At 50.8% G+C, this 21648-nt stretch overlaps 1 protein-coding gene across 1 annotated transcript in view; it reads left to right on the forward strand.

Moving 5' to 3' along the window:
* LOC133353884 (T-box transcription factor TBX18-like) overlaps window positions 1-18992 on the forward strand; it is a 63728-nt gene extending 44736 nt beyond the window's left edge. Inside the window, exons 6-8 of the mRNA XM_061570377.1 lie at window positions 1861-1925; window positions 10392-10498; window positions 14389-18992. Of these exons, the coding sequence (XP_061426361.1) occupies window positions 1861-1925; window positions 10392-10498; window positions 14389-15065 (849 nt within the window). The 3' untranslated portion in view covers window positions 15066-18992. The remainder of the gene's footprint in view (window positions 1-1860; window positions 1926-10391; window positions 10499-14388) is intronic.
* The last annotated feature ends 2656 nt before the right edge of the window (window positions 18993-21648 follow it).

Raw genomic sequence — 21648 nt, forward strand, 5'->3', positions numbered from 1 at the left:
CAACACTACCACCAACAGCATCAACAGCAGCAACAACAACACCAACAACAACACTAACAACACCGGCAACAACAACAACAACAACACTACCACCAACAACATCAGCAGCAGCAACAACAACACCAACAACAACAACACCAACAACACCGGCAACAACAACAACAACAACACTACCACCACCAACAAGAACCCCAACAACAACACCGTCAACAACAACACTACCACCACCAACAAGAACACCAATAACACCACCACCAACAACAACAACACCAACAACAACAATAACACCAACAACAACATCACCAACAACACTACCAACAACAACACCGGCAACAACAACACTACCACCACCAACAAGAACACCAATACCAACAACATCACCAATACCAACAACACTACCACCACCAACAACAACAACTTCACCACCAACAACATCACTAACAACGCTACCACCACCACCAACAACAACAACTTCACCACCAACAACATCACCAACAACGCTACCAACAACAACACCACTACCACCACCAACAATATCACCAATACCAACAACATCACCACTTCCAACAACAACACTGCCACCACCAACAACAACATCACCAACAACACCACAAACAACACCACCAACAACAACATCATCACCACCAACAACATCATCACCACCACCAACAACATCATCACCACCACCAACAACATCACCACCAACAACAAGAACATCACCAATGGTGCCAAAACCACCACCAGCATCAACAACACCAACAACACAAACGCCTCCTTCCACGCCTACGCTCGCACCACCAAATCCACTATCAACAACAAAAGCACCACCACCAACGAGATCACATCCGCCACCACCGTCTCCACCACCACACAGGGACGATGGGCTGAGTCTCCAGCATTCGAACTCTCAAACCCGTGGCATTACAAGCCGCTCGCAGCTTGAACACTGAGCCACTGGTACACACACAAACACTATATATACACTATATACACACTATAGGGGCCGTCCATAAATGACGTCACGCACCTGGGGGGGGGGGGGGTCAGACATCTGTGACGATGTGTGACGAGGGGGGGGAGGTGTTTGAGAAATGTGACGTCACATCAAAATGCGCAACTTTAAATAAATATAGACAACACGTTCTACTTAATAAAATTGACTTTTTGGGGGGGGGGGGGGGCAGAGCTTTGTGACGTCATATTTGAGGGGGGGGGGCTGACTTTTTGTGACGCCGTCTGTCATAGAGGCGGCGGGGGGGGGGTCAAAAATCCTCCAAAATCGCGTGACGTCATTTATGGACGGCCCTATATACATTATAAATACACTATATATATACCGACTATATACTGGACATCTGTATTCCCGCAGTATAAATACTAATTATGATTAGCGCGGTTGGTTACGTACAGCACGACATTCATATACATGCAATATCTACACACCGCATACATACACACACTACATACACACACTCTATATGTACACTAAATATATACACACACACACGGCCACACATGTATCCGTGTATTTCATTACGAGACCTTCTTTGCCAGTAGCAAGATAGAGTAATAGGTTTTTACCCTTTTATCTGGCAACAAAACTGACTCTAGATTTGAAGCTTTCGTGACTGCAAGGATTCATACTCTTAGTTCTTTCGGTAAAGTCACGTAGGTACGTGACTTTACCGAAAGAACTAAGAATAAAACTGACACCTTTATACAAGAGATCATGTTACTACACCCGTGTATTGTTCATGAACGCGGCGGCGTGGAAACGCCCGCGTTCTAAGCGGCGTCCACAATCGGCGCGTCTCACTCGTCCGCTCGCCCCCATTCCCCCTCTCCCTCCCGCGATGTTAGATCACGCGACTCAAGATCGACCGCAACCCGTTCGCCAAAGGATTCCGTGAGTCCGGACGGAATCGGTAAGGACTTCTTCCATGGATCGGTTCCATCTCTCTTCCACCCCTCTCTTCGACCCCCCCCCCCTCTCTCTCGACGCAAACACTCCGCACGCCACCCCCCCCCTAAGAAGAAGGCTAAAGGCGCAGCTCTGCAATGTGTTGCTCACTCTACCGCCGGCAGAAGGGGTCTTTCTCTCGATTTGCCGGACGTATTGGAGAACGTGAACATACACACATTTTACCCCGCCAGACGCGCTCTGCACCACCGACTAACTCGCAAATTGCAGACCCATGCCTCCCATGAACAGTCTCTCTCCACTGTATAGTAGATATTCACGGTCATTTTGTTCATCCGCTGCTAGACGAAGAGCGCCCCACGATGCGGCGTCGATCTTGGAGGGGGAGGAGTTGTTTGACCATACTTCACCGCGGCTGGCGCGGTGCGGGTTCGTGAAGGATTTAGGAAGGGGTTTGCCCAAGAAGATATCAGTCGACGATGATTTCAGCCTCGGGGCCGTGAAATTGAACGTGGGCTAAGGCTTCGTTCGCAGTGCATTCTAGAGTTGAAGCTTTCGTGACTGCAAGGATCCATACTCTTTGTTTTTTTTTCGGTAAAGTCACGTGGGTTAAGAAATTAAACAAATCAATTAAATCACGACGTTTCGGTGGCAACACAAGCCTCCGTCTTCAGTTGGAACCGTCACAGCAAAATTACTGTATCAAGATGATATAGTAATTGATACAGTAATTTTGCTGTGACGGTTCCACCTGAAGACGGATGCTTGTGTTGCCTCCGAAACGTCGTGATTTAATTTATTTGTTTTATTTCCTAATCTCCGTGACTTTACCGAAAAAACCAAAGAGTTCGTAGTGCAGTTGCGCTAATCACTGCGCCACCGCTCCACCATCCACCACCACCCGTTTAAGACTCGAGAGAAGTATTATCATAATTCGTATTGTTATCGTAATCCTGGCCATCATTAAGGGAGGGTGAAGAGTGCAATGGGGATGACGTCGCCACCCAGCTGTTGTTATCAGCTCTCGCCAGCTCTTCCCCTGATCCCCGCTTTGACAACAGATCGCAAGCGTGCCCTTATCGAGCCGACAGCCTTGAAACCAAAGGTGGCACAGTCGGGTTTTTTTACAATCGGGTTTAATTGTCTTTTGATATTAAACCCGATCATCTGAGATTGGGAGAAATCCGGTTTAATTGGTTCTAATTGCAGAACCGCACTTCGCCAACTTCTCAACGATGGGCTTCATCCATTCCAAGTTAAGGAACTCACTGGCGCCCACGATTGTGGAGGAGAAGCTCGTGTTCATCAAGACCAACCTGCCCGCCGCATTCTACGACTACCCCGTGCCCGACGGCCCCCCCGAGTACGATAGCAGCACCGACGAGGAAGCAGCCTAAGCCTTGGATCAGAGTTTCGTATTCATGAAACCAGGTTTTAATTTTCCGAAATCGGGTTTAATTGTATTAAAGAAAAAACCCGATGCCTGCCGCTGGAAAAATCGGGTTTTTTCCACCCATGCTTGAAACGGCCGGCGGCTCTGCGAGCGTAGCGCTTGAAGCGGGGCTGCTGATGAGACACCGGATGTCGAAACTGCTCCAAACGTTTGCTCGTGTAAGAACGAGTGCCGCTTTGGCGGTGTCGCGCCGGGTTGATAACTAAATTTCGATTTAAAGCTTTCGTGACTGCAGGGATTCATCTTCTTGGTTCTTTCGGTAAAGTCACGTAGAAGGGAAATAATAAAATAATAAAAATAAAACATTATAAAATTTAGATTTAAAGCTTTCGTGACTGCAGGGATTCATCTTCTTGGTTCTTTCGGTAAAGTTACGTAGAAGGGAAATAATAAAAATAAAACATAATAAAATACAATTCTCACGACGTTTCGGCGGACGCTGTCTTTCCGACAGCCATGTTCTTCACCTGAGGACGGCTGCTTGCGTTGTGGCGGAAACGTCGTGAGAATTGTATTTTATTATGTTTTATTTTTATTATTTTATTATTTCCCTTCTACGTGACTTTACCGAAAGAACCAAGAAGAAGGGTCGAGAACTGGCCACGAATTCGAGGCAGGATAAGAAATGCTGTCATTGGCGAAATGTCATCGCTGCAGAAGGAGTAACTTCTGTAACCTGAACTGGTCCCAAAGAGTTACCACCGTAGCAGTAAGAAAGAGGTTGCAGGTATAAGAAGACAACTTGATGATGATGGTGATGCGGGCAGTGCCGAGAAGGGAACTGGGCACGATTTGGACACCTGTGTGTAGGATTGACAGCGACAGGAAGATGTCAAGTTTGTTGTTCGGAAAAAAATGGAAGGAAGGGGAATGATTGGAAGAGCTTTGCAGAGATTTGTGCCACAAAGACGTGGCCACGACTTGAGCATTATGGGCACAAGGCAGAGAGGAAAGTGTAAATAAATTATTAAATGTGCAGGAGATACCTATGGGATATCTGCCCATGGATCATGATGATGATGATGAAGTCCGTGGTGGCTGATGGAATGTAGGGGAAAAAAAGTGCCTTCAATTTGTTACGTGGACGGACAGATGCAGGCGAATTACTTTTGGTGTGACCGACACATATCAGACACAAATCCAGACTGTTGGGGCAAGTGCTGTTAGCGAATGCCAGGGCACACAAGGGGATGGGTGGCGAGTACCACACCAGGCCGCCTCTGTATCCCCAGTGCCGATGTTGTATACACACCGTTAACGTCGAGGAAACGCAGGACCGGCTAGGATGTTGGCCGTGAACGGGAATCGAACTCGGGTCGGCGGAGATTCGTAGCGCAGTGCGCTAAACACTGCACGACCACTCCGCACACATACACATAGTCACACATATACTCGTACACAAGCAGCGTACTTAGTATAAATGTATATAGCAGTGTATATACCAGACGGTTATCACTTACGCTCAGGTACACTTATAAATATACTCGTATAGGCATAGATATATATACAAAAGTGGATTGACATATTACTGTAAGCATATATGGGTATTCATATATCCGCTCATATACACACGTGCCCGCATATTATCGTACATATATACATACACACACACAGATACACAAAGATCAAGACAAAGTTCCCCAGAATGGCCTTAACAGACTATTGGGGCAAGTGGTGTTAGCGAGCACCTATAAAGGCCGACAGGGCACACGAAGGGATGGTGTTGCCAGGACCACGCCCGGCCACCTTTGTATCTCTAGCGAAGATGTATCCACATCGCAACGAGGTACTCATTCGAGGCTGAGTCGACATAGGGGAGGCCCGGAACTGGTTCGGATAATCGTCACCGATGCTGGTGGCCATGAGCGGGAATCGAACTCGGGTGGCCGGGATCGTGATCGTGGCTGAGCGAGCGCGAACCGCTGCGCCACCACTCCACGACTATCGTATGAAATAAAAAAGTATTGTTATAAAATAGTAAATAATTATATAATGTGCGATTTTACATTCTCACACAGGGTGGTGGGTGGGCGGGGGGAGACGAAACACGCTTCTTCGAGCCCAATTAAGGGCTAATTAACATTGTTTTAAGCTCCCCGAGTTATGAGTTCATAAGTTCATATTGTTACACTCAGACTACGCGACCGCCTTTCAACCGAAGTGCACAGACACTTAGGCAATGCTCTGGCCTCTAGGAATTTCATCATCGCCATCGCAATAGGAATTTCATCATCGCCATCGCAATAATCATCATCACCATCATCGCCAGCCACGGGATATTCACATATCCGACCGTGACCAATTAACGAATTTTGCACGCGTTTTAAATCGTTATTATTATTTTTTATTGCGGTGCAAACTGTGATTATCTCAATTCTAATTTGCTATAGAAGGTTCACAAATGCAGTTGATAATAATGGCAATGCAGTCGAAGTTGTTGATTTTATTGATTCATGTAGGAGTTGATGATTAATCGGATAATGATGGTGATGATGGTCGTGATGATGATGGTGCTGATGACGACGACTATGAAATGTATTATGTTGATGATATTGTTAATGATGACGGTCATAATGTTGAAAATGATACTGACGATGATGCGATTGTTGATGAAAATCAACAGCCGATCATTAAGATGATGATGTTCATGAGTCGATAATGATTACATTGTTCATAATCAGAAGTTGATTTCCCCAGTAATGCCCATTGAGCTAAGAAGCTCCTTCTCAAGGGCAACTCGGACGACCGATGATGACAATCACGTTAGAGGTCGCTGCCAATTCAACAACTCATGTACGTTGCTGCTGCTGCTGTTGCTGCTGCTGCTGACATAGACGATCGACGGATATCCGATTTGAACAATGAGACCACGGCGATCCGTTCGCGAGAGACACGCCGAGAGCCCAGTCGCTTCGAATCGCCCCCCCCCCACCCCCAGCCAACTCCGTAACCCCGACAGAGCCACAGCCGTTCGAACTCTCTGCAACTCGACTCCGTCTCTCCGCATTCCACCACCTCGCAGACTCCGTCTCGTGTTTTCGCAGCGCGCGCGCCACCCTGAGCCCGGGTTTATCGATCTGTGCGGCCCACCGCCTCGGATTTGGTGTAACTCGCCGCGGCATTCCATCAACTTTAAAGAAGCCCGCTTAGGCGAGAAGGCAACTGCCGAGTGTTTTTGCCGCCGCCGCCGCCGCTAACTAATTGGGTATAAGTATGACTTGTAAAGGGGCTGAAAACTAACCCCGCACTGCCCCCGAGTCGCTCCCTCCTACTCGCTCTCCTCCGCACACACACACACACATACCCCCCCCCACCCTACTCACTCACCCACTCACCACCCCCCCATCACCCCACCACTAGCTCACAACACGCACTCGCAGAGCTGCTCCACAGACACCCACTCACCCACCCACCAGGACATAGAGACAAAGATCCCCTGTATAGCCTTTAACCGACTTTCGGGGCAAGTGCTGTCAGCGTGAACTCCGTCATAGACGTACGTTGGGGCCAGGGGTGGACAGCGCAACTTGCCGGCCGCCTTTGTCTCCCCAGTGGTGATGTTTTACGCATCGCACCGGGTACACATTTGAGGCTGAGGTCCCACCACCGGTTCAGACAATCGTCGATGGTTGATGGTGACCTCGAGTTGGGTTCGATCTCGAGCGGCTGACTTCGTAGCCTGCCACTGGACTCCCACTGCCCATTGATCACATCGACAAGGACACAACATGACACGTAGCAGGCGACGTTTCAGGCAACGGTCAACTTCTTGTGTAAGCGCGTGACTCGTCGCCAAGCTGTTCGTTAAGTACGGTTCATTGATTATCACGTGAATGTCGAACGATTTGTGATCGACTCGTGTACATTCTCAAGTTCATCTTCTTGGTTCTTTCGGTAAAGTCACGTAGAAGGGAAACCAGGTCTGTCGAGGCGACAGCGTCTGTCGCCTCGACAGACCTGGTTTCACCTGAGGACGGCTGCTTGCGTTGTGGCCGAAACGTCGTGAGAATTATTTTATTATGTTTTATTTTTATTATTTTATTATTTCCCTTCTACGTGACTTTACCGAAAGAACCAAGAAGATGAATCCCTGCAGTCACGAAAGCTTTAAATCGAAAATTCTCAAGTTCGTTTTGGAAGGGATGGAGAATTCGCGGTTCGGGCCAAAATTACGCGTCGAAGAATCAGAGGGCTCGGATGTTTAGTGAGCGCTAATGACGCAACAGTCAACGCGTTCGTCAGAACACGAGCACCGTTACCCGAAACGTCGCCTATTACGCAGTGGCATATTTCTAAGGCCACAGTGGTGATATTGGCGAGCGTGTTGTTGAGGTTGTTGTTGTTGTTGTTCTTAATTGTGGTTGTGCGACACTCTCTGCCAACGCAGCAAAAGCGTTGGTAGAGATCCACGCAGCTGCTCGGAGTCTCGCACACACAAAGACAAATACAAAGAGCCCCCGTATAGCCTTAACAGACTGTTGGGGCAAGTGCTGTTAGCGAGAGCTAACCGCTACGCTACCGCTCCCCACACTCACACGCACACACACACACTGACACACACTGACTCACACACTGACATACACACACTGACACACACTGACACACACACACTGACACACTGACACACACATTGACACACACACACTGACACACACACACTGACACACATACACTGACAACAAACAAAAAACAAAGATCCCCCGTATAGCCTTAACAGACTGTAGGGGCAAGTGCTGTTAGCGAGCACCTATGAAGGCCGGAACGGTACACGAGGGGGTGGGTGGCCAGCACCACGCCCGACCGCCTTTGTCTCCCCAGTGGAGATGTTTACACACCACACCAGGTACTCATTTCAGGCTGAGTCGACCTAGGGGAGGCCCAGGACCGGTTCAGATAATCGTCACTGGGGTTGGCCGTGAGCGGGAATCGAACCCGGGTCGCTAGGTTCATAGCGCAGCGCGCTAACCGCTACACCACCGCTCCCCACACTGACACACACACACACTGACACACACACACACTGACACACACACACACTGACACACACACACACTGACACACACACACTGACACACACACACTGACACACACACACTGATACACACAACAACAACAACAACCGCCATTCGCCACTAAGTGGCGGTGACGTCACCACGATGCTTGTGCCAGGCCAAGTGCACCTTGAGGCCACGTGAAGTGTCGAAAGCCCGCTGGCAGGAGGTCACGGGGCAGACCCAGGTGCCACTGGTCGACTGACCGAGATGACCGAGATGACTGGCTGATGCACCACCTGTGCCCCCTACTGTGCCAACTTGCTGTGCTTTAGCCACCCGGCGCTCCGCTCGTTGTTGTGAGCGTCGCTCCTCCGCCCTCCGTTGTTGTTGGAGGGCGACTGCCTCCAACTGCCCAGTAGCGTCCTTCACGAGCCTCCTCCACTGAGGCCGATCTTGACACCGCTGGTACCAGTCATCGGCAAGTCCACTCAGCTCCACGTCCTCCTGTACCACATCACTCCATCTCTTCTCCAGCCCGTGCCGCGCCCGTCTAGCCCCCTCGATCCGGCCGAACAAAAGCTGTTTAGGCATGCGGTGGCTGGGCATGCGGGCTACATGACCCAGCCAACGCAGCCTTGCCTGCCGGAGGAGCTCACTGATGGGACTTTGCCCAGATCTTTCAAGGATTTGTGAGCTCCTCACACAATCCAGCCTGGTTAAACCCAGGATGGATCGTAGGCAGGCCAGCCTAAATGTTTCCAACCGGCGAAGATGCTCCACCAGGGGGGTCCACGTCTCGCAAGCGTAGAGAAGGGATACACACACACACTGATACACACACACTGACACACACACACTGACACACACACACACTGACACACACACTGACACACACACACTGACACACACACACACTGACACACACACACTGACACACATACACTGACACACACACACTGACACACACACTGACACACACACACGCATCGTCAGTTGTCCGGGTAAATTCGCCTCCCGTGAGTGTGACGCTGAAGCCAATAAAGAGTTGGACCAAGCTCTCTCTCGGTTGGCGCTATAATTAATACAATATACTGCAGACGTAGAGAGTTTTCCGAGACGAAACTCATTCGTCGGGAGGGTTAGGATCACTCGGTGGTTAAATTTACGCGTAAAAAACTAAATTAAATGTCGTGGAAACCCTCCACCACCCGAATAGATTGTCACGTTCACTACAACGAAATGCTCGTGAAAATGTGCCAATGTATGGAGTCAAACTTCTGATCAATAAAGTTCAAATCTGCGCACCGATGGCCCATAAGACAGGGTGTCGGCCAACCGACATATGAAGAGGAGACGAGTTTATTTTTCGAATTCGGTAGTAAACCAAAATTCAAAACAATAACAACAACTCAAACTCTAATTATTTCAAGAGCCGCAATGCAACTATGATGAATACGAGGCGGCGGTGGTGGGTCCCATAATATCACAACTATCACGAAGCAGTAGCCTTAAAGAGCCGCATGAGGTTCCGAAGTTGCAGGTTCGCTGACTCTGTCCTAAGACTTTTCATCAATGGATTGAACGCCGATAAAGCGTCAACATACAACATTGGTGTGAATTAATTTGGGCCCAAATCTATTCGCTAATACGTGTATTGGATCTCTGTAATATATGATGTACATTTATATATATATATGTGTGTATGTGTATATTATGTATACATGGGTAGCGGTTACCGCGGTTGTGCTACGAACCCGGCGACCCGAGTTCGAGCCCCGCTCACGGCCAACGCCAGTGACGATTATCTGAACCGGTCCTGGGCCTCGCCTAGGTCGACTCAGCCTCAAGCGAGTGCCTGGTGCGCTGTGTAAACATCGCCACTGGGGAGACAAAGGCGGCCGGGCGCGGTGCTGGCCACCCATCCCCTCGTGCGCCATGCCGGCCTTCATAGGTGCTCGCTAACAGCACTTGCCCCTACAGTCTGTTGAGGCTACACGGGGGATCTTTGTCTCTGTGTGTGCAGCACGGGTCTCGAGGCGCTGATGGACAGCTACACGCTGTGGCGACCCCCCGGGCGAGCGCTCTCCCTCGAGGAAGCGGCGGCGGGCGGGCGCCTCCACGCCACTCAAGGTGGGGTGGGAGCAGCCCCCCTCCCCTCCTAGCCCCTCCCCTCCTCCCCCCTCCCCTCCTAGCCCCTCCCCACCTACTCCCTCCCCTCCTACCCCCTCCCTTCCTACCCCCTCCTACCCCATCCCCTCCTACCCCCTCCCCTCCTACTCCCTCCTCTCCTAGCCCCTCCCCTCCTACTCCCTCCCCTCCAACCCCCTCCCCTCCTACTCCATCTCCTCCTACCCCTCCCCTCCAACCCCCTCCCCTCCTACCCCCTCCCCTCATACTCCCTCCCCTCCTACTCCCTCCTACTCCCTCTCCTCCTACCCCCTCCCCTCCAACCCCCTCCCCTCCTACCCCCTTCTCTCCTACCCCCTCCCCTTCTACTCCCTCCCCTCCTACCCCCTCCCCTCCTACTCCCTCCCTTTCTACCCCCTCCCCACCTACCCCCTCCCCTCCCCACTACCCCCTCCCCTACCCACTACCACGTTACCCTTCCCCTCGGCAGGCCAACCCATCCGCAACAATCCAAAGCGACCACGATCACCACCACCCTGCACCGCTAACTCGCGCCACGAGCTGCCCTAGCACGCACTCCCCCCCTCTCCTTCCCCCCACCATGCCCCATCCCCCTTTGCCCCCCTCCCCAACCACCATAGCCTCTCACCCCTCTCTCATCTCCCTTTTCTCCCCCGCCCCCCCCCAATGCCACCACCAACCACAATCAATTCTCACCACCACCACCACTCTTCCCCATTATCTAGCCAAATCACCAGACCCCAAAATCGAACTTGCTGCCAGTTAACCAGCGGTGGTTCGTGACCTTCATTGCAGCAATTGCACCCCCCCCCCCCAACTTTGGTTCGCAATCGTTAAACAATGTAGGGGTTTGATGACACAAAGTAACACCATTGGAACCTCCTTTGCCAGTACGCCTTTTGGCGTCATCTGGTCCAACACCATGTGAGACTAGGCTCTAAGGAAAGCTGTCTTGGTTGTGGACCAACCACTTTTAAGGACAGTGCATACATTATCAGAGTTATGTTTTTTTTTGCATTCCGACTGCAGGTATTGTGGTCAATGCAAACATGACTCCTTGTAAATAAGGTGTCAGTTTTGTTGCCAGATAAAAGGGTAAAAAAACAATTATTATGTGACACAAAGTAAGTTGTAACTTACGTGCCCGTGCATAATTTGTTTTTTCGATTATTTACCTTCTACAAAAATTTGGCCATGTCCCGCACCCCCAGAAAGGGCTTCTCGCTCCCCCCAGGGAGTGCGTGCAGCCCGGGTTAAGAACCGCTGGTTTAGGGACACGCTTGATGAGGCACTGAATGTCGAAATCGGTCCAGATTTTTGCTTGGGCTGAACCGACGCTGTTGAAAACTACGCACTCGCAGAAGGTCGCGTGGCTGATGGGATGAGTCGAACGAGGGGTCTGTGTTGTTTACGCGGAGAGAGATACACATGGGGAGGAGGCGATATGCCTGCGTATGTGTTTTGTCACGTTCATCGTGTTACGCAGAACGCCAATGCCACCGCCACCCATCAACCCACTCCCATCATCTCCCCACCCACCAACTCTCACCACCCCCCCACCCACCAACACTCACCACCTTCCCACCCAACCACCCACCAATTATCACCACCTCCCCACCCACCAATGCTCCCCACCTCCCCACCCACCCACTCTCACCACCTCCCCACCCACCAACTCTCCCCACCTCCCCACCCACCCACTCTCACCACCTCCCCACCCACCAACTCTCACCACCTCCCCACCCACCCACTCTCACCACCTCCCACTCCCCACCCACCAGCTCTCCCCACCTCCCCACCCACCCACTCTCACCACCTCCCCACCCACCCACTCTCACCACCTCCCAATCCACCCACCCGCCAACTCTCACTTCCTCACCCACCCACTCTCCCCACCTCCCTACCCACCCACCCACTCTCACCACCTCCCCACTCACCTACCCACCCACCCACTCTCACCACCTCCCCACCCACCCACCCACCCTCACCACCTCCCCACCCACCCACCAACTCTCACCACCTCCCCACCCACCCTCACCACCTTCCCACCCACCCACCAGCTCTCACCTCCCCACCCACCCACCCACCCACACACTCTCACCACCTCCCCACCGACCCACTCTCACCACCTCCCCACCCACCAACTCTCACCACCTCCCCACCCACCCACTCTCACCATCTCCCCACTCACCAACTCTCCCCACCTCCCCACCCACCCACTCACCCACCCACCAACTCTCACTACCTCCCCTAGCAAGCACCACTCTCCTCCCAAAATCCTCAGGCAGCCAAAACAACTCTAGTCCCACGGCCACTCTTATCTGGGGGCCTTTGAAGAGGGAATCATAAACAATGGAGTCCTCGCGTGTGTGAGTGTGCGTGTGTGGGTCTGTGCGCGCGTGTGCCTCTGTGCGCGTGTCTGCGAGTGAGTTGTCCGCCCTAACGCCATCCAGAGGCTTCAGTTGTCGCCAAGTGACGACTTCATTTCGGCGGAGCGGTCGTGGAGTGGTCAGCGTACCGCGCTTAGCACCGCTGTGTAACCATCAGCACTGGGAAGACAAAGGCGGCCGGGCGTAGTGCTTGACGGCACTTCCCGCTCGTGTGATGTGGCGGCCCATATCACAGGCGCTCCCTAAAAGCACTTGTCCCAACAGGCCGTTGAAGGCTATACGGGGGATCTTTGTCTTTGTGTGTATGTGAATTGCAATGCATTGTGCGGAGCGGTGGCGCCGTGGTTTGCACGTCACGCAACGAACCCTGCGGTTGCAAGTTCGATTCACGGTCATGGCTAACATTCAGTAGCGGGTGATATCCTCATCGTCATGATGTTTCTGTTAATGATGCTGATTATACACTATGTAACACCATTCTTGTTTATGGGTACTTAGTGTTATATTTTTTTATTGCGTATGCCTAAAAAGTATAGATAATAGCTATTATTCCCCACAAACTTTGCTTGTGACCAGGACTTTATGTGAAAGAATGACACAAATGCACACCACGTTTTCTCATTGAAAATAGGTACATTTCAAATTATCACTGTCCTGGTCACAAACGCAAAGTTTGCGGGGAATAATAGCCATTTCCTATACCTTTGAGGCATAAGAAATTAGGAAATAACACTTACTACCCAGGAAAACATTTTATTTGTTATACAGTGATTAATCGTAGTTATAATAGAAATGTTGACAATACTATTGCTGCTGCTGCTGTCACAGTTGTTGCTGATAACGATAATGGTGCTGTTCGAGGTGATGATGATGGTTCTGAAGAAAGTGTTGATTTTGTGGATCGGGATAATGATTTTGGCTCATCACAAATCTATTGCTGCTGCTGCTGGTGGTGGTTTATTATGGTGATTATACTATGATTTATGATGGATAATATTATATTGGAAGTGTTTTTGTTGATGATGATTCTATAGATGATTGATGCTGGCTGTAACTGCCAGCGAAACGTCGGACTACCCAATTGTTAAACGCGTGTGGATCGCTCTCCAACACCGCACGGGTACTGCTGCCGATTCTGCTGCCGCGGCAATAATTTGGCCGCGTTTGTTCATCACGTGGCCACTTTGTTATTTGGCTGTTCCGGGTGGCTGAGGGTGGACGACACTCATCCACACTTGAAAAATAGCTGGAAAGGCTCAATGGGTTCATTACTCGGATAATACATTTCTGAGTCTAAGCATTTTACTCACGCAGCGATCTGACCCAAAATCAATCAGTGCATTGTTTACGATGCTGCTGCTGCTGATGATGATTATTTCAATGATTGAAATAATGACACTGATGACGATGATGACCAAGATACTGCTGCTACTGATGATGTTGTTGTTGATTATGTTGTTGTTGTTGTGCCGACGTGAGCAGCCAGCCTCCTGGATGCCTCCCTCATGGCCTCCGGCTTTGGAGCAGCACCACCACCGGGCCACCACCACCACCACCACATGTTCTTGCCCACGATGGGACCTGTGCACATGGCTGGCTCTCCACACCCGCACGCCCACCACCACCACCATCACCACGCCGCCGCCGCCGCGGCTGCCGCCGCCCAACATCACCACCACCAGCAACAGCAGCAGCAACAGCAGCAGCAGCATCAACAGCAGCAGCAACAGCAGCAGCAGCACCAAGCTCTGCTCGCCGCCCACCACCATCACCACCACCACCACGCGCACCAGCACGGTCCATCTCACGGCGATCAGCAACCTCGTTTTTCCAGCCTGGCTTCTTGCTGCGCAGGAGGGGCAGGAGTAGGAGGAGGTGGCTCGGTCGGAGGGCAGACAGCAGCTGCAGCAGCTGCAGCAGCAGCAGGAGGATGCACGGACAGTTTTGCGAGCGCGCTAGCCTTGCACGGGTCACGTGCCGGACTGCAGCACCTGGGGCTGCCCCGCTTGGGTCTTGCCTGCAGCATCAGCCGCAAGGACGTGGCGCAGGCAGACGACGGCGCCCCCATGTCGTCGTTCCAGCCGGCGCTGCCGTGTATCATGGCCCAGCATGCAGCGCACGGGGCCGCCCTCAAAGACTTCTGCTCCTTCTTCCCTTGAACTCGTCAAGCAGAATTAGCACACAGCCTCCTTCTCTGCACCACCCCCCCCACCACCACCACCGGCTACCATCGCCCTATGTCTCCTCTAGCCCCACACCTACCCCGCGCGTGAGACCCATCGGCCGCACGCACGGCCTTCTGTTGGGGTGTGGGGTGCATCTCATCATCAGCGTCGATACGGGCAGAACTCTGAACCCCGGCGTCGACACTCAGTTGTCTCATCAGCAGGATGATTATTTCGTGTCGCGTGAAGCGGTTTTGTTTTATTTTATTTCTGTTGAAAACAATTTGGGGTCGGAGTGTGGCTGCGAGCGAAATGAAATTGTAATGAGTGTAAAGATAATTGCGATTGTGTCACGTTTTGTGGACGCTGTTAGCTTTCATTTTTTTCCTTCCACTGGCACAACCAAGCCCGGCACGGTTCGGGTGGGGCTAGGTTGTTTTTTTTCCCACTGCAAGAAGCCAAGCCACGCTGCTAATGACGTCACGCGCAATGAGCGAGTCGAGATGCATGTGGACGACGCGAGAGTGACGCCGTGTCCTCACGACGTACTGACAATGAAAAGTATTAACCCCGCCCCCTGGCCCTGCTCGGACCCGAGCTAGATTCAGATGTCTTCTTGTGAGGCCAGCGTAGCACGGGTTTGGTTCCGGCTCGCAATCACCAACCGCCACCACCAACCATGAGTCCCGCCCCCCGTGCTGGCTTGGCTCAGATGTGCCAGTGGAAAAACCACCACCTGTACCGTGCTGGCCACGTACTGGCTCGGTTCAGATGTGCCAGTGGAAAAGGGGTTGCTGTCATACTTGCCAACGCCACCAATTTACGCAGTAGGCTGCCGATGGAAAAAAATATATACACATATTTTTTAAACCGTATACTGATTTTCAACGCTAATCAGACCATTTCATACATTGTTTTAAAAACGAACGTCTACAAAATTTTTGCTTTGAAAATCGATATGCGGTATAAGGGGCGAGTTTCAGGATTTTAACATTTCGGATTTAAATAAAATAATATTGTAGGATCAAAAACATTTTTGTTCTTTTTTTTTACATTTCCCCAATGTGCGAAAAGTAAAAAATACGCGTCTGCGCTCACGATAGTGACCGCACCCTTGAGGCAGAGACCCACAGACTCACACGTGAGTGTTTGCCAAGCTAGTGACGTCACTTCCGTTTTTTTTGACAAATCAAAAACAAGCAAAAAAACAAAACAGTTATAATGGCTCTAAATTGCACTTATGGGCCCGATTTAAAAATTTGTTTATTTCGAACCGATATGAAAATGTGGAGCACGTTTCTAGCAAGCGGTGAAATGGGCCTCAAATGTTTGGCATCGGACTACTTGCGTCATTGGAGGAGTTGACGAGTCGGGGACTCTTCGGCACAAAGACTCGCTCAGAATTGACGAGCGACACGCGGCGTTGTCAAGTTACCAAACATATTGGGGAGGGGAGGTGGGGGAGGAGGGGGTGCTGGTTGACTGGTGTGGTTATAGTTAGAGGGTTAGAGGTAAGGATAGTTTCTAGTTGGCTAATGTGAGTAGGGTTAGGGCTCGTGTCTTATTGGCTAGTGTGGCTAGGGGTAGGGCTCGTGACTGATTGGTTAGTGTGGTTAGGGGTAGGGCACGTGACTGATGGGCGAGTGTGGTTAGGGGTAGGGCACGTGACTGATGGGCGAGTGTGGTTAGGGGTAGGGCACGTGTCTGATTGGTTAGTGTGGTTAGGGGTAGGGCACGTGACTGATGGGCTAGTGTGGTTAGGGGTAGGGCACGTGACTGATTGGCTAGTCTGGTTAGGGTCAGGGCTCGTGTCTGATGGGCTAGTGTGGTTAGGGGTAGGGCACGTGACTGATTGGTTAGTCTGGTTAGGGGTAGGGCACGTGACTGATTGGTTAGTGTGGCTAGGGGTAGGGCACGTGACTGATTGGTTAGTTTGCTCTGCCTCCTGTTCGCAATGTGCCCCTCCCCCAATACCAACGATGCAGTTTTGAATTTTCATTCTCTCCACTTTGTGAGTGGCCAATCACAGTGGCGCGAATTCCACTCGCCCGCAACAAACACGTGTAATTTGAAAAACAAAACCGATATTGAAAAATAATGAAGACACTTGTACAGGAAAGTAAAATCCACAACAACAACAACAACGTCATCGTCACCAATGATTGCCAGCGCATGTGTAAAAAAATGCTTTTGGAACTTTGTCTTTTTTTTAAAACGAACTTATGCCACATGGGGCGTGGGGAGAGATCCGATGCGATCGGGCAGAGATAATTTTGCATGAACCTGACCTGGATATCCCTCCAGGAGGTCACCGCTAGCATCCTCACAGAGGCCCCAAGCTGTCGCGACCATGGTTAGGCCTCAACCACAACACGACCAACAACGACACCAACAACAACGACACCAACAACAACGATACCAACAACAACGATACCAACAACAACGATACCAACAACAACGACACCAACAACAACGATACCAACAACAACGACACCAACAACAACGACACCAACAACAACGACACCAACAACAACGACACCAACAACAACGACACCAACAACAACGACACCAACAACAACGACACCAACAACAACGACACCAACAAAAACGACACCAACAACAACGATACCAACAACAAGGACACCAACCGTCTTCTTCTCACGCTACGTTGATCACGAGGGTGGGGCTTTGTAAAGAGTGGTGTTTTGTTGATTTAGCCAGGTGTTTAACCAGGTGTTTAACCAGGTGTGTAACCAGGTGCTTAGCCAGGTATTTAAAAAGGTGCTTAGCCAGATCACTGCGGGTCGGTGGAGGTGCGGGGCTCAGGTGTCAGTACTTAGGACCCATCCACGTTGAGTAGGGCTCGTGTCTGGTGTGCTAAGTGTTGATACGTCAACTGAGTACGTAAACTGAGTACAGTAACTGATACATTAAGACCTAAAGCCAGACGGATGATGATGATGATGATGGAGACCTTGAAGCGTTATGTGCTTGTCCGCGCAACATTTTTACTGTCTGGCATAGGGAAGGAAGCGATGGGGAATAGGTGATGATGGTATCAATCAAAGCAATATATTGACAACAACAATGGCTTCAACAACATAAACAACAATGACAATCAACAACAATAACGATCAATAACAATGACAACTACAATAGCGATGAACAACAATGACAATCAACAACAATAGAGATAAACAACAATGACAATCAACAACAATAGCGATGAACAACAATGACAATCAACAACAATAGCGATGAACAACAATGACAATCAACAACAATAACGACGAACAACAATGACAATCAACAACAATAGCGATGAACAACAATGACAATCAACAACAATAACGACGAACAACAATGACAATCAACAACAATAGAGATAAACAACAATGACAATCAACAACAATAGCGATGAACAACAATAACAATCAACAACAATAACGACGAACAACAATGACAATCAACAACAATAGCGAAGAACAACAATGACAATCAACAACAATAGCGATGAACAACAATGACAATCAACAACAATACCGACGAACAACAATGACAATCAACAACAATAACGACGAACAACAATGACAATCAACAACAATAGAGATAAACAACAATGACAATCAACAACAATAACGACAAACAACAATGACGATGAACAACAACAACAACAGTGAACAGGAGCAATGACATCACCAGCATCAACAACGCACACTGAACTCGCTTGGAGCCGTACGAGAGTGGAGCGTCGTTTAATTGTAACGAGTTTATCGATATTAATTATTGTTTAGTTTTGCAATTTCTGCGCCCCCCCCCCCCCCCAGCCACGTTCCCGTCCCGTCTTCCTCTCCACCTCCTGTTTCGTTTTTTTGTATATTTAATGATTTAATCACAATAAATAACTGAACGTGGCTTTCAGGGGCCCGTCTGATGGGTGATTGATCCCGCTTAAACATCTTGGAGGTGAAGCAGGCTTGAGCCTGCTTAAGAGTACTGGCACCTACCTGGATTCGACTACTGGCTGTGCGTACCAGGTGGCGTAGGGGTGTACTGCGACGGAGGCGGGGGGGGGGGCACGGCAAGAGATGGAAGTACAACAGAGGATTATTGAAGCTATCTGTGTGGATCGTTGAGCGTCACGCACCTCGTGTGCCACCGGGCAGTGCTGGGGTTTCCCCCCGGATCGTCCGGTGTTCTGCTCCCACGCAAAGCATCATGGGATTCGTTTCCCAAACATCCCAATGGTAGCAGGGCCATCTTTGAAAGGGAGTGCTGAGACTCAGCGAGGCATCTTCATCGCTCTGTCATCTCACTGGTCTGTATGTTAGCAGCTATCTCGCTCTCATCGAAATGTATTGTTCATGTAAATAATCTGTATATCTTGTCTCCAACCCTCCCAGCTTTATCTCTCGTGTATCTCTATTCCATATAAGGTCACACACAGAGACCCACAGAGTAGAGACTCACAGACTCACACAGCAGAGACCCACAGACTCACACAACAGGAACTCACAAACTCACACAGAGATCCAGACTCACACAGAGACCCACAGACTCACGCAGCAGAGACACACAGACTCACACAGAGATCCACAGACTCACACAGCAGAGATCCACAGCCTCACAAAGCAGAAACCCACAGACCCACGTAGCAGAGACCCACAAACTCACGCAGAGACCCACAGACCCACACAGCAGAGATCCACAAACTCACACAGAGACCCACAGACTCACACAGAGATACAGACTCACACATAGATTCACATACTCACGCAACAGAGACCCACAGACTCACACAGAGACCCACAGACTCACACAGCAGAGATCCACAGACTCACACAGCAGAGACCCACAGACTCACACAGCAGAGACCCACAGACTCACACAACAGAGACCCACAGACTCACACAGCAGAGACCCACAGACTCACACAGCAGAGATCCACAAACTCACACAGAGACCCACAGACTCACACAGAGATACAGACTCACACATAGATTCACATACTCACGCAGCAGAGACCCACAGACTCACACAGAGACCCACAGACTCACACAGCAGAGATCCACAGACTCACACAGCAGAGACCCACAGACTCACACAGCAGAGACCCACAGACTCACACAACAGAGACCCACAGACTCACACAGCAGAGACCCACAGACTCACGCAGCAGAGACCCACAGACTCACCCAGCAGAGACCCACAGACTCACACAGCAGAGACCTACAGACTCACGCAGCAGAGACCCACAGACTCACATAGCAGAGACCCACAGACTCACACAGCAGAGATCCACAAACTCAAACAGAGACCCACAGCCTCACGCAGCAGAGACCCACAGAATCACACAGAGACCCACAGACTCACACAGAGACCCACAGACTCACGCAGCAGAGACCCACAGACTCACACAGCAGAGACCCACAGACTCACACAGCAGAGACCCACAGACTCACACAGCAGAGACCCACCGCCTCACGCAGCAAAGACCCACAGACTCACGCTAATCTATTCCTGTGTATGGCAGCAATATGTTCAAGGGCTACACGCCACTGTGGAGGTCTGCTGGCCACGACTAGAGCACTTCGCGAGAGAGTGGAGTTTTTGCCTTTCCTCATATGAACCGGTCATGGGCCTCCCCGAGGTCGACTCAGCCTGAAATGAGTACATGGTGCGATGTGCAAACATCAGCGTTGGGGAGACAAACGTGGCCAAGCGTGGTGTTGGCCTCCCCCCCCCCCCCCCCACTCATGTGCCGTGCCGGCCTTTAAAGAAGCTCTCTAACATAACTTCACTGGATGTCTGTGAAAAAAACAGAGCTTTGTAGCTCTTTCGATTCCTCCAGGATAAATACAAGATTTTGATTCTGGCTTACCGCAAAAAGTCGATTAAGGCTTTAGGGGCCGTCCATAAATGACGTCACGCACCTAGGGAGGGTCAAAAATCGTCAAAAATCGCGTGACGTCGTTTATGGACTGCCCCTTACGGAGAATATGTGCCTTGTCTTATATAGGTATATATATATACTTTGGAGAAGTGGTGCGGTGGTTAGCGCGTCCTGTATACCTAACCAGCGTGCCGGAAAATGTATTACCGCACCCAGCACACCTTGTTCAGTCTACCGCCTTTCACGACGGCTGTGCCCTCTATTGTCACCACCACCGCCACCACCACCGCCACCACCACCGCCACCGCCACCACCACTACCACCACCGCCACCACCACCGCCACCACCACCGCCACCACCACAACGCGCCTCTCCAGAGTCCTCGGCACGACGCGCGCGTGTGCCTCTCGCTCAACTCTGAACCCGGCGCGCAAATTCAGCTGTCAGCTACCACCAGCCGCGAGCATCTCAGCCACCCACCCCATCTACCCCGACACCCGGCCGCCTCCATCACCCCCCCCCCCCCCGAAACCAGAGGCGCAAACGCGCTGAGCTTTGCCGCAGTAGCGGTGACTGTGCCCGATTTCGGAACATTTTGGGGGGTGGGGAAAGGTGGCAACCGGGCCCAGCAATCACTCGGGAAGCGTCCGTCGAGTTGGAATGGCAAACGCTGCAGCTTGCACG

The sequence above is a fragment of the Lethenteron reissneri genome, chromosome 6 (assembly GCF_015708825.2).
Source record: "Lethenteron reissneri isolate LAM-NWPU_2019-01 chromosome 6, ASM1570882v1, whole genome shotgun sequence".
Classification (NCBI taxonomy): Eukaryota; Metazoa; Chordata; class Hyperoartia; order Petromyzontiformes; family Petromyzontidae; genus Lethenteron; species Lethenteron reissneri.